This window comes from Malus sylvestris, chromosome 1, assembly GCF_916048215.2.
Source record: "Malus sylvestris chromosome 1, drMalSylv7.2, whole genome shotgun sequence".
Lineage (NCBI taxonomy): Eukaryota > Viridiplantae > Streptophyta > Magnoliopsida > Rosales > Rosaceae > Malus > Malus sylvestris.
This window is the reverse complement of record NC_062260.1, coordinates 29,403,840-29,416,932: the sequence shown is the minus strand read 5'-3', so window position 1 is coordinate 29,416,932 and position 13,093 is coordinate 29,403,840. Positions and strand designations below refer to the sequence as shown.

General features: G+C 33.4%; 1 protein-coding gene across 2 annotated transcripts; it reads left to right on the top strand.

The window, feature by feature from the left end:
- Window positions 1-4,186: 4,186 nt before the first annotated feature.
- LOC126625250 (caffeic acid 3-O-methyltransferase-like) lies at window positions 4,187-12,389 on the top strand. Of its 2 annotated transcripts, none has more exons than XM_050294348.1 (4): window positions 4,187-4,736; window positions 6,180-6,490; window positions 11,681-11,745; window positions 11,870-12,389. In XM_050294348.1, the coding sequence occupies exons 1-4, from the start codon at window positions 4,318-4,320 to the stop codon at window positions 12,170-12,172; spliced, it is 1,098 nt and encodes a 365-aa protein (XP_050150305.1). In that variant the 5' UTR covers window positions 4,187-4,317; the 3' UTR covers window positions 12,173-12,389. The 2 variants fall into 2 exon arrangements, with proteins under 2 accessions (XP_050150305.1, XP_050150299.1); XM_050294342.1 differs by lacking the exons at window positions 11,681-11,745; window positions 11,870-12,389 and adding exons at window positions 6,666-6,730; window positions 6,855-7,384 and having other exon boundaries at window positions 4,190-4,736.
- Window positions 12,390-13,093: the final 704 nt, after the last annotated feature.

Sequence of the window (13,093 nt, the reverse complement as noted above, 5' to 3'; positions counted from 1 at the left end):
TAATTAATTTTTATGTTTACTAGGTTATCTTCAAATCTCACTTTCTCTGATTACATTTGAATATCCATATATATATAAAAGAGTGTAGGAAATGGAGGGTTCGAGAATAGGGGTATTGGGTAGTATTGAGGAGGCTATCTCTTTTATGTTTCAAGATCTCAACATCAAGTTTTGGTTAGAATTATCATAAAACTAAAATGATGGCTATAATTCTATATGTGGTCTAAAATATGGTTACTTTTCCAAATTTTCATTAAGGGTATATTAGTACTTTTACATTAAGTTTTGGTTAGAATTATCATAAAATTAAAATGGTGGCTATAATTCTATATGAGGTTTAAAATATGGTTACTTTTCCAAATTTCCCGAGTGTAAATGGGCGTGCAGTTTTGCCAAGCAGTTTATGTGATAGGTGGAAACGGTTGTGGTTATACGTCTAAAAAATGGTTTAGTCCCTGCTCAAGAGGAACACGTTCTTTTAGTAACTAGCCCTATTCTAGTGAGAACATAAGGTCCCCATTTAGTAGAAGACTCTTCCTCGATCATTCATTAATGGCTTCATCAGATTTGTGTGCTCTTTCATCCTTGGTATTAGGTTGTAATCTGTGCATGTAGCTAACCATAAATTCCAACACTTTGGCCACCAATTTACAAACAATAATAGTGGACGAAGGATTCCAGCGCATAATATCGTATGCAAGAACAAATGCTATTAACTACTTAAATTTTAAACCCTTTGACACAATCTCCATTGTTCATTTCAAGAGAACAAAATTTATATATATGGGTGTGCACAGTTTGGTTCGGTGCGGTTTTGGGTGAAACTAAAATCAATTTTTTTTGCGATTCAGTTTGGTTTTGAAGTTTGTAAGAAATGGAACCAAACCATTTGAACTCGATTTGGTTTCAAATGGTTTCGGTTTCAAAGCACTAGGGAGAAGAATTACATTACATTCACTTGCACTTATATAAATTAAGATTTAAAGAAACATGAGAGCATAATAATACAAAAAACGTATAAACAAATAACAAAATAAAAAGCTAAAAGTAACCATGCAAGAGATAACAACAAATCAATCAAGTCATGAGAAAATGTTTTATTATATCAACTTTTGGGAGCTTGAAGCTCGCAACCATACGTCGGATCACCATGATTCCGATTTATACTTTTGTAGATATATTTTGTGCTTAAAGTTAAACAAATTTATCCCATCATTTGTTGCTCTCCACCTACAATTAACTTTCATCAATTGTAGAGCTATATGCATCAAAGATTTGACCCTTTGAAATAATTCACCACAAAAGAGATTAGATAAAGTAGCAGCAAAGAAAGGAAACGTACAAACGTATGATTGTTAGGAATCAGTCATTTTTCATTTGTGATGTGGTTGGGTTGCAAATCAAAATCGTATCAAAATTGCAAAAACTTAACTGTTCAATGCGGTCCAGCTTAATTCGTATTTTGGCTTCGGTTTTCGATTTCTAGTGTTGACTCCTACTTATATATCTTATACCAATTATAATGTATTTGGTGGAACATTACAATTAATATATATAATACCCTTATATCTTAACGTATCCTCCTTTATTCCATTTGATTGTTGACCAAATATTATAATCAAACACGTTAAGCTAATAATCTTTTTTTATATAATTCTTAATGCTTTTGCAGGGTTGGGAATTTGGATTCTTTTCAGATTCTTTTTGTGAGAATTTTGGAGATCTATAAATTATATTCGTTTATCGTATATCGTGAGATCATTAATTGTTTTAAGTTTTTTTATTTAAAATTGAACACAAACAGTATTTAACAAAAATTGATTGTACGATATACGATAAATATACATGATTTACAAATCCTGAAATGAGGATTTTGTTGGCAGGGTTGGTGAGGATGTTTTGTTAAAGAGGTGACACCTTAGGAGTTTGGACCTCTTCTGGTTCTGAATTTTGTCGAACTTTTTCTTTTTACATCTCAGGGTCTGGGTCTCTGGAAATGTTAAGTTTGTTCCAGAAAAAGATGGGGTCCAATTAAGATGTGGAAGTAGCACTTTGATTTTTTCACCAATAGCTGCGTCTGATCCGACATCTACATGTTCAAAGATTAGGTGAGATGTGATCCCCTTTGATTTGTCCAACCGCGACCAATTATATAATACCATTTGTAAACCTAATTAATACCAAATGGAGTTTTCATTTGTTTCAATTTTCAACACAGGAGTTTGTTAATTAATTAATTTGAGCAACTATTAACATTAATATGAAGTAAGATTCGATGTCTATGTTTAAACTGTTTTCTTTTTCTGAATTTTCATAGATTATTTAATTTAACGTCGTATAATATAGATTTAAACTAATTCAGACTGTTCATGCATGTAAAACTCACAAAACAAGAATGACGATAATCAACTTACTCACACAATTCATATGTGCGAATGATGTCCCAATGAAGCATGAGAACTAAACGTTTTACACCTTTCAGCTTAAGTGGAGTTGGAGAAATCAATAATACAAGGGGTGTGATATCCACACACCCCATTTTACTTCTCACACACCCTTTTAATTTTCAGCAGTCGGATCAGATGAATTGAAGAAGATCAACGGACAGAAATTAACAAGAGGTGTGTGGGAAGTAATTTGGAGTGTGTGGATAGCACACCCCTAATACAATACCTGAATCAGTATGGAGAAGGCATAATTGTTGTCTTCTAAGTAACACCACCATATTTATATAAATTAGGTCAAGTATTATAACGTTTGGAAATGAATATTGATAGGTTCCACTCACCAACTGATTTGATCTTGCACCGCAGCTTAGGTAATAGCATATTATAAGATACCGGGCCAACTCCTTATTAAATTGTCACACTCTTGTTTTTTATTTTTGTTCTTATTTGTAAATTTCCAATAGAAATACCTATCCCTTTCATACATCATGGATGAGTCACGATGACACAAACCATGACAATGATACCATCTAAATCATGGCTTTTAGGCAATTAGCATAATCCTCAATTTGATCCTTAATAATGAAAATCAATAGAAATGGTTTTTGAGTTTGTTCATTGTAAATTATTTTATTCCGTGAAAAATTTGCCACTATCCTCGTTAAATTGTCATGTGGACGACCACACAACAATCTTTTTAATGATGATATTTGTCAAACTAACCCCTCCATTTAACGATGATATTGACATATTTTTTCACAGAATGACAAAAAATGATTTACAGGGGACAAACTCAAAGACCAATTATATCAATTTTCAATGTCAGGAACTAGAGTGAGGAGTTATACCAATCTTATGGATCATTTAGGCTAAAAGTCTCTCAATCAGTATATGTTACCTTTCGAGCTTGAAGAAAATATGATGCTTGATCAAGAATACTATGAGGAGACTCATATGAAATATATTAATGCTTGATCGCTCAACATTCAATGCTATAAAACATTATTGTCCTTATTATCATCTTATAAAATTTGCCGAATCAACTAAAGAGAAAATTGAAGATTAAAATCATTTCACACACTATTAAAAATAAATAAATAAATAATAACGACCTTATTGTAAATTTATGCTCTATCACCAGCTAGAAGGACTTCGGAGGGACAATTCACTATTCTTTTCTCCAATTATCCCTTGTCATGTCATGCTGTATTTCTGTAGAAAAACTTGCTTAGTTTTTTCCCCGTTGGATTGAAGGGTTTACCTTTTTTGTCATCTTTATTTTGGCATGCTTATGCTCGAACTGGTGATGTATACTATATAGTGGAATGATGTGACAGGCTTTCCCTTTAATCAAAACCCATTGACCTTGAGTATAACATTCGAAGAAAAATTGCACTTTTTAATAGGAAAGTTTGGATTTGTAAATTATTCATATTTCTTTTTAAACAACAAAATTAAGGGGAGAAAAATCAAACACAAATTAAATATATACTCTTAATTAAACAACTAATCTAACAAAGCTTGTACAAATCCTTCATATTGAGTGTGAATTCCGACTACACACCCTCCTAAAAAAGAAATAAAACAAAAGCAGATAAAGAATTGAAATTATTTTAATTAGCTTTCTAAAAGGTAAAGACGTGTGGGACGCATGTGGGGTCCTGCATGGGTGGTGGACACCTTGCTTTTACAGCAATGGCGGTGGGTGAGCAAGGAAATACATATATATTACCACTTAGCACACACCATCTCTTCCACCCTCAGTCCTCCTCATCCTCCTCCTCCTCCTCCTCTCTCTCTCTCTCTCTCTCTCTCTCTCTCTCTCTCTCCCCACCAACACCAACACCATCAACAACACCAAATCCAAAAAATGGGTTCGACCCCAGAGACTCAGATGACTCCAACCCAAGTCTCCGATGAAGAAGCCAACCTCTTCGCCATGCAGCTAGCCAGCGCCTCCGTCCTCCCCATGGTGCTCAAGGCAGCCATCGAGCTCGACCTCCTCGAGATCATGGCAAAAGCCGGGCCTGGCGCTTTTGTTTCTCCGGCTGACTTATCTTCGCAGCTGCCGACCAAGAACCCTGACGCCTCCGTCATGCTGGACCGCATGCTGCGCGTCCTGGCCAGCTACTCTATCCTCACTTACTCCCTCCGCACACTTCCCGACGGCAAAGTCGAGCGGCTGTACGGCCTCGGCCCCGTCTGCAAGTTCTTGACAAAGAGCGAGGATGGTGCTTCCATTGGTTCTCTCTGCCTCATGAATCAGGACAAGGTCCTTATGGAGAGCTGGTAATTACCATTCTTCTTCTTTATTTATCATCTTAATTTGATCGTTAACAAACATTAATTAATGGGGTTCAAATAGGTTGATAATAATACAATATTCATAAAATGTTACGTACGAACTGTGAGTTATGGCTTTAATATGTGATTGTTCTCTATTTTTTCCTAAGAAAAACTAATAAAAATTGGTTTGAAAATTTTAAGATAAAATAAAAAATAAAATGAATAGTATTATAAATGATTTTTTAATGTAAAATTATAATTTTTTTATTAAAATAAAAAATATCAAAACTTTTTCGTTAAAATTTATTTTTCCTAATGTTTTCTTCGTTGTTCATATTACTTTTGGCCCATTAGGCGGTTGGGGACGGACAAGACTCCAAATTGACTTCTTGTCAGACTTTTAAAGAAACCAAATTTTAAATAAAAATTTTAAACTAAATTATATGTCATTAATAAAAAAAAATCATGTTTATTAATGTCTCATCTTTTAAGTAATAATTCAACAATTAATTTTCATATCAATTAATTTGTAAATTTTATTTTTAAATTTTATTTTTCTAGCATTACGCTATATGATGACTGGTCACCTGTTTTATGATTTCCACTTAAATCAAATTAGGAGTGGAAAGTTGGTAAAACCACTTCAACAACCACACCAAAGTGTTTCGATGTTACACGTTTATTTCTTATCAATCTTTTTCCTTAGGACAACTGTATGTTTTAACTATTTTATTCTTCTATATGGAGTGTAAGTTCCGTCAATTAGCTAGAGGTGAAATTTAAATTAACTTCCTCCCTCATTTTTATCAAAACTATAAAAATGATAATTTGTACTCAAATATAAAAGGATACTATTTTACTAACTGATTGACGCAATCCATGTCAATAAAAGACCAACAAATTCTCTCTGAATCTTCTTTGTGAGAATCCTGAAGATCTGTGAATCGTGCATCGTACGGTCAGATTTCATCAAGTGTTGTTTGTGTTTAATTTTAAATAAAAAAATGCAAATAGTTTTATGATCGTACGATGTACAATGAATTGATACGATTTACGAATCTTTAAGATTCTTAATATTCCTACAAAGAGGATCCGAATTCAATAAAAGAAGGGAGAGTTGTTTTAACAAACCCATAAATTATCTGATTATTGTGAGTTATGCGGGCCTTGAAACACGTGGAATGTCGGTTGGCCTAGTTTACAAGATTGCTTGTACTTTGGTATTGTAGATTGGAAAATGATTCTCTCCGGATCCCTTCCATCAAGTCTATCAAGTCCACTTATTCAGACTATTGATATTTGATTCAACGATTAAAGTTATTATAATTTTTAAAGGGGCCTTCTTATTTGTAGTTGTTGAATCAAATTTCAAGGGTCCGGCCCTTTCCTTGTAGATTAAGCTTTAAACACAAATGAGTCATGCATGCTTGTTTCGGGTTTGTGCAGGTACAACTTGAAAGATGCAGTCCTTGAAGGAGGTATCCCATTCAACAAGGCCTACGGAATGACTGCTTTTGAGTACCATGGCACTGACCCCAGATTCAACAAGGTCTTCAACAAGGGAATGGCTGACCACTCTACCATTACCATGAAGAAACTTCTTGAGAACTACAATGGCTTTGAGGGCCTCACATCCATCGTTGATGTTGGTGGTGGCACCGGCGCTGTCCTTCACATGATCGTCTCTAAATACCCTTCGATTAAGGGCATTAACTTCGACTTGCCTCATGTCATCGAAGATGCTCCCCAATATCCTGGTATGTTCTTCATTTCTAATAATGTTCGTAGTTCAATTACTTAAAAGCACTCACCTTTACATTCGATCTCTCAAGTTCAATTTCTCTTCCCCTAATATTATTGCATATAAGAATAATATTTGTACTATTTATCATTTTTCCTAATGAATATGAGGTCAATGGATGTTGAATATAGGTGTGGAGCATGTTGGAGGAGACATGTTTGTAAGTGTTCCAAAGGGAGATGCAATTTTCATGAAGGTGAGTTATTATTTATCAAAAAAGAACCGATGATTATTTTGTAGTGCTAATATTAATTTCTCATAGGAGCTTAGTTGCTCAATATATTTGGAACTAATATCAAATCCTTTATGCAATCTTACAGTGGATATGCCACGACTGGAGTGACGAGCATTGCTTGAAATTTTTGAAGAACTGCTATGCTGCGCTCCCAGACAATGGGAAGGTAATTGTTGCTGAGTGCATTCTTCCGGTAGCTCCGGACAGTAGCCTTGCCACCAAGGGAGTTGTCCATATCGACGCGATCATGTTAGCTCACAACCCCGGCGGAAAAGAGAGGACGGAGAAGGAGTTCGAGGCCTTGGCTAAGGGATCTGGATTCCAAGGCTTTCGAGTCGTGTGCTCTGCTTTCAACACCTATGCCATTGAATTTCTTAAGAAGAATTGAGTATAATTTACCTTTGGTATGTTGCCATCTGCATTTATATTGCTTTGGTTTTTTATATGGTGATCGTGTATCCATACGTGGATGTTACACGATAAGTAGGTTTTCATATGTTACAAAAAAATAATAAGAAAGTGATTTTGTTGCTTTGATAACATGTAGAATTATGACTCTTTGTATTGTTGTGTGAAAAATATTACAATAAATATACAAGGTTACATTAGTCCCTATTGAAATAGGATCCTACACTAATTACAATTAAATATTACATTCCTATAATACATGTGACAACTATGAATAAAATTCTGGATTAATTAATTCTATTCTAACATGCTTGTATGTTATAAATTTGGAATCATACCCATGCAATAGGGTCTAAAAAATGAAAGAATCTAGTGTACAACGGACAAATTACATGTCTGTATTGCCACAAACACAAAATCGGACCTCATGGATTTTCTTATCACTCGAACTTACCCGTCAATAGATTTCGACATATCGCTTATACACAACACAAGAACTCTCCTAAATCAGAGAAATGGCAAAAAGGAAATGATAAAATGACATTCATATTATTTTCATGACGTAGCTGTCAAATTATTATCCATGATGTTCATTCAAATTGGTATTATGATCAAGAAATTAAATCAACCAAATTACAGAAGCATTCCTACCTGCCATGAGAAGCCATAATCAGATAGGCAATAAATAAATAACAAGTAATACTATATAGACTCCCAAAATTAATCGCATTGTTATAGATTCTTTAGCACATGTATGTTTTGCGTGTATTTGTAGAGTCCACCGCTATTTTCGAGTGTCTCAGAAATGCGATTAGTTTTGTACCTTTAAATAGCATTATTGATTAAACAAACGCATATATATGAGCATATGATGATCGGTCCTGTCCAATATAAACTAAACTATGAGTATATATATGAGTATAGAAAGTGATATAGAAGAAAATGAAGAAACAGAATATGAAAAAAAAATAGGGTGCTTTAGATTTTGGCCCTTACAACTTATTATTTCTAGATAAAAACTCATCTATCTTTAAAGATCCAGTTTAAGCCAAAATTTAAAATTTGCAAATATATGGGAACACTATTGACCTATAAATACAATTTATTTACACTCATGCCACTCATACTTTATGGTCCGTTTTCCAAATTCCTAAATTTATGCCAAAATAAAAGTAGTAGAAAAAGTGAAATAAAATGTAAAAAGTGTTTGCATTAACCGTATCCATGTCAAACTAGAAAAGTAGTTTTTTTTTTCGTGATATATTTTGTAGCAATTTTACCCATATTAATTGGTAGGTAAATTAGTGTGTTCCAATTATTTAAAAAAAAAATACTACACCTATATTATATATTTTGAATCAAATAACATTCCTCTAACTTGTAGGTAAATTTATTGTTGATTTTATACATCAAACTGCATTTCTTTTGTTATAGGTAAATTATTTTCCATGTACAAGTACTTATGTTAGGCACGTTTTGTTGTTGGTATACATACAATATTTTGTATCATTGTAAAGAAAGATATTACATTACACCCATGGTATAATTGTTGTGGGTAAATTATTGGAAATTATTTTGTAGTTAGGTAATGAACATTTTGCATCATTAGAAATGAACATTTCAAATAGTAGGTAGGTAAATTAATTTGTTCTAATTATAGAAAAAAATTTCACTACACCTAGTTATATTTAATTTTTCCAATTATTAAAACAATTTATATACACCCGACCAAATAACATTTATCTAACTTGTAGATAAATTATTTTCCATGTATTGTTAGATATGTTAGGCACGTTTTATTGTTGTATAAACATGGGTGTAACATAGTATTTTTAATACTACGCATCGAACTACATTTCTTCTTAATATAGGTAAATTATTTTCCATGTATTAGTACATATGTTAGGCACGTTTTGTTGTTGGTATAAACATTATTTTGCATCATTGTAAAAAAGAGATATTATATTACACTCATGGTATAATTGTTGTAGGTAAATTAATGTGCATGTAGATAATGAAATACAATGTTCTAATATATTAATAAAAAAAGGATAAATTCAAAAGTGTTCAAGAGTAGCGTGAAAAAAACTAATCAAATAGTTTTATGAAAATTCAAAGCCTTTCTAAAAAAATTAATATGCAATAAATTTTTAACATTAATGTCTTGTTTTTCTTGTTGCAAAATCATTTACTCTCTCCTTACAATTAATTGTCTACATCAAATATGTAATAGGGGTATTTTAGGCATGTGAAAAATGTAAAATGTGTGAAGTAATATTGAAATTAATGAATTTGCTTATGTGGATCCTAGTCATTGGGTTTTCTTTGAGTAAAAAAGTTATGTAGGGTTTTATATGAAGAAAATTGAGTTGGAAGGGCTAAAATCATATTTTAAGTAAAATATAAACTCAAATGTTGACTCTTTTGTATATATTGGTGGAAATGCAGAGATCGGTGCTCTTTGCTGTTGTCCTTGCGGTGAGGAATTCAAAGAATATGCGCTTTCGAGCAATCCATTATAGGCATTGCTTATTCCTGAGATACTTCTTCCAGCAGCTATTCATTGGGGTAGGTATAAAAGCCATCATCAACTCAATACTTTGTCAGTTCTTCCGTTCAAGAACTCTCTTAGGAAATTTACGTAGTTTTCTATTATCGAATGCATTTGGTTATATCAATGTTTTCGATTTATTGTCTAAAAAAGAAAGAGCAGTGGATCATAAATTGGCATGTCAATTGGAAACTAAGGAGCCTGATGCAACTAAATATATTCGTCTACATTACTTCTAAAAAATTGTAATGTTAATGATGGTTACAAACTAAACTGTTCGAAAGCATCTATCACTTTCAATTTTGGGCCAACATACTTGAATAGAAAGACATTTTCAAAGTTATTTTTAATTGAAAATGTTTTTTCCAAAATGCTTAGCTTTTATGAAGGTAATCCCAATAAGATCCATGGGTTTGATTCACTTTAGTTTTTATAATTCTTATTTGTTCGCATTTCCTCATGTTCATGCAATATAGTGCACCTTTCCAAAGGCTAGATAGATGACTACCTTCATTACCTCTTCAAGGGGCCACTTTGGCATCATCCGGAGTAGGCACAACGCTACAGAATAATCCCTTGAATGATACTCAGCTCTTAGTTTCCAAGGCAACCCCCTTCGATGCTAATCAGAGATACTCGCGTTTGCATTGTGATGGCTTGGTTTCTAGGCGTGCGAAGTCAATGACACATTAGCAAGAAGATATGCAACAACTGAGAAGATGCAGTTCTGGCACCGAATCCCTGGGTTTTGGGAAGAAATGGAATGGAGTATGGGTGGTTTTTATACTAGTGACGGTGAATTTTTATAGGTGCCATGAAATTTTTATACTAGTTTTTTTATTTTTTTTTTATTTTTTTTTTATGGGAATTAAGTATGGGTGGATTTTTTGTTTTTGAAATTTGAAAGAGGAACATAAATTACAAGAAGAAGAGGAAGACTGTGAACCGATAATGGCCTTCTCTTCCCGCCTCATCCAAATCCAGACATGGTAATTACTCGTTTCTCATTTCTCATTCATCTCCTTTTGTTTTTGTTTTTGTTTTTTGTTTTGGTTTGGCTTCTCAGAAAGTGTTTGAGAAAATTCAGACATTTCAGATTATGGTTTTCATTTTAAATTTTCTTAAAATTTATCGATTATCAGATGACATAGTTTGTTATATATTGTAATATGATTTGAGTGATTATTATTAATTTTAATTTTTCATGATCAGAGAGATGATGAATATGCAAAAAGCTTTGGGGTTTCTAGCTTTGATTTGTAAACAAACCATATACTTTATCTTTGTCTTGGAATACAATATCATGTTTAACGATTGAATTTGTAAAACGGTGTAGCAGTTTTTTCAAAAGCTAACTATAATGGAAAAAATTTGTGTGAACTACATGTTGCTTCTGTTTCTTATGGAAACATAACTTTTTTGCCGACCATGTCTTTGTGATCAAGAACATTCAGTTTCTTTCTACTAATTGTGCAATGTCTTTACATACTAATTCTACATGTTAGCTTAGTTGAATGTATATAAAAGTCAAGCTGTTTATCTTATCGACCTCACTCATGTGAAACTTCTTGAGAACTACTTGAGAACTACATTCGATCTCTCTCTCATGAAGAAACTTCTTGAAGAAACTACAATGGCTTTGAGGGCCTCACATGCATCGTTGATGTTGGTGGTGGCACTGGCGCTATCCTTAACATGATCGTCTCTAAATACCCTTCGATTAAGGGCATTAATTTCGACTTGCCTCATGTCATCGAAGATGCTCCTCAATATCCTGGTATGTTCTTCATTTCTGATAATGTTTGTAGTTCAATTACTTAAAAGCGTTCACCTTTACATTCGATCTCTCAAGTTCAATTTCTCTTCCCCTAATGTTATTGTATATAAAAATAATATTTGTACTATTTATCATTTTTCCTAATGAATATGAGGTCAGTGGATGTTGAATATAGGTGTGGAGCATGTTGGAGGAGACATGTTTGTAAGTGTTCCAAAGGGAGATGCAATTTTCATGAAGGTGAGTTATTATTTATCAAAAAAGAGCCGATGATTATTTTGTAGTGCTAATATTAATTTCTCATAGGAGCTTAGTTGCTCAATATAATTGGAACTAATATCAAATCCTGTATGCAATCTTACAGTGGATATGCCACGACTGGAGTGACGAGCATTGCTTGAAATTTTTGAAGAACTGCTATGCTGCGCTCCCTGACAATGGGAAGGTAATTGTTGCTGAGTGCATTCTTCCAGTAGCTCCGGACAGCAGCCTTGCCACCAAGGGAGTTGTCCATATCGACGAGATCATGTTAGCTCACAACCCCGGCGGAAAAGAGAGGACGGAGAAGGAGTTCGAGGCCTTGGCTAAGGGATCTGGATTCCAAGGCTTTCGAGTCGTGTGCTCTGCCTTCAACACCTATGCCATTGAATTTCTTAAGAAGAATTGAGTATAATTTGCCCTTGGTATGCTGCCATCTGCATTTATATTGCTTTGGTTTTTTATATGGTGATCGTGTATCCGTACGTGGACATTACACATAAGTAGGTTTTCATAAGTTAGAAAAATAATAATAAGAAAGTGATTTTGTTGCTTTGATAACATGTAGAATCATGACTCTTTGTACTGTTATGTGAAAAATATTACAAAATATATACAAGGTTACACCCTATTGAAATAGGAATCTTACACTAATTACAATTAAATATTATATTCCTATAATACAAGTGACAACTACGACGGACAAATTACATGTCTATATTGCCACAAACACAAAATCAAAACCTCATGGATCTTCTTATCAACCGAACTTACCCGTCAATTGATTTCGACATACAACCGCTCATACACAAGAACTCTCCTAAAACGGAAAAAATGGCAAGAAGGGAATAATAAAACGACATTCATATTATTTTCATGACGTACCTATCAAATTATTATCCATGATGTTCATTCAAACTGGTATTATGTTATAGGCTTTCCCGTTATTCATGTTGTCATTATATTTGTTCAGCTTCTAGAACACAATAAGAAACAAAATTAAAAGCCAGTAAAATCATAAAAAAATAACCCATTGACTTTGAGTATAACACTAGCAAAAACACCCGCGTTCCGCTGCGGCGAACGACACAAATATAATCTTATATGATCTAATTGTTTTTGTTATTCCTAATTCTTTTTGGCATTGTGTGCAAAAAAAACGTAAACTCCAAGCAACAAATTGATAGCTGAGAAGAAACGAATGACCAGAAACATTTTCGTTAAACATTTCTATTCCATTTGCAATGTCAGAAGTATGATCTTCTTGTATCCCTTGATTTCTTTTGCTATTTCTAGTTCTTTTCCTCTCTGACTACGGTCCAAGAGACCC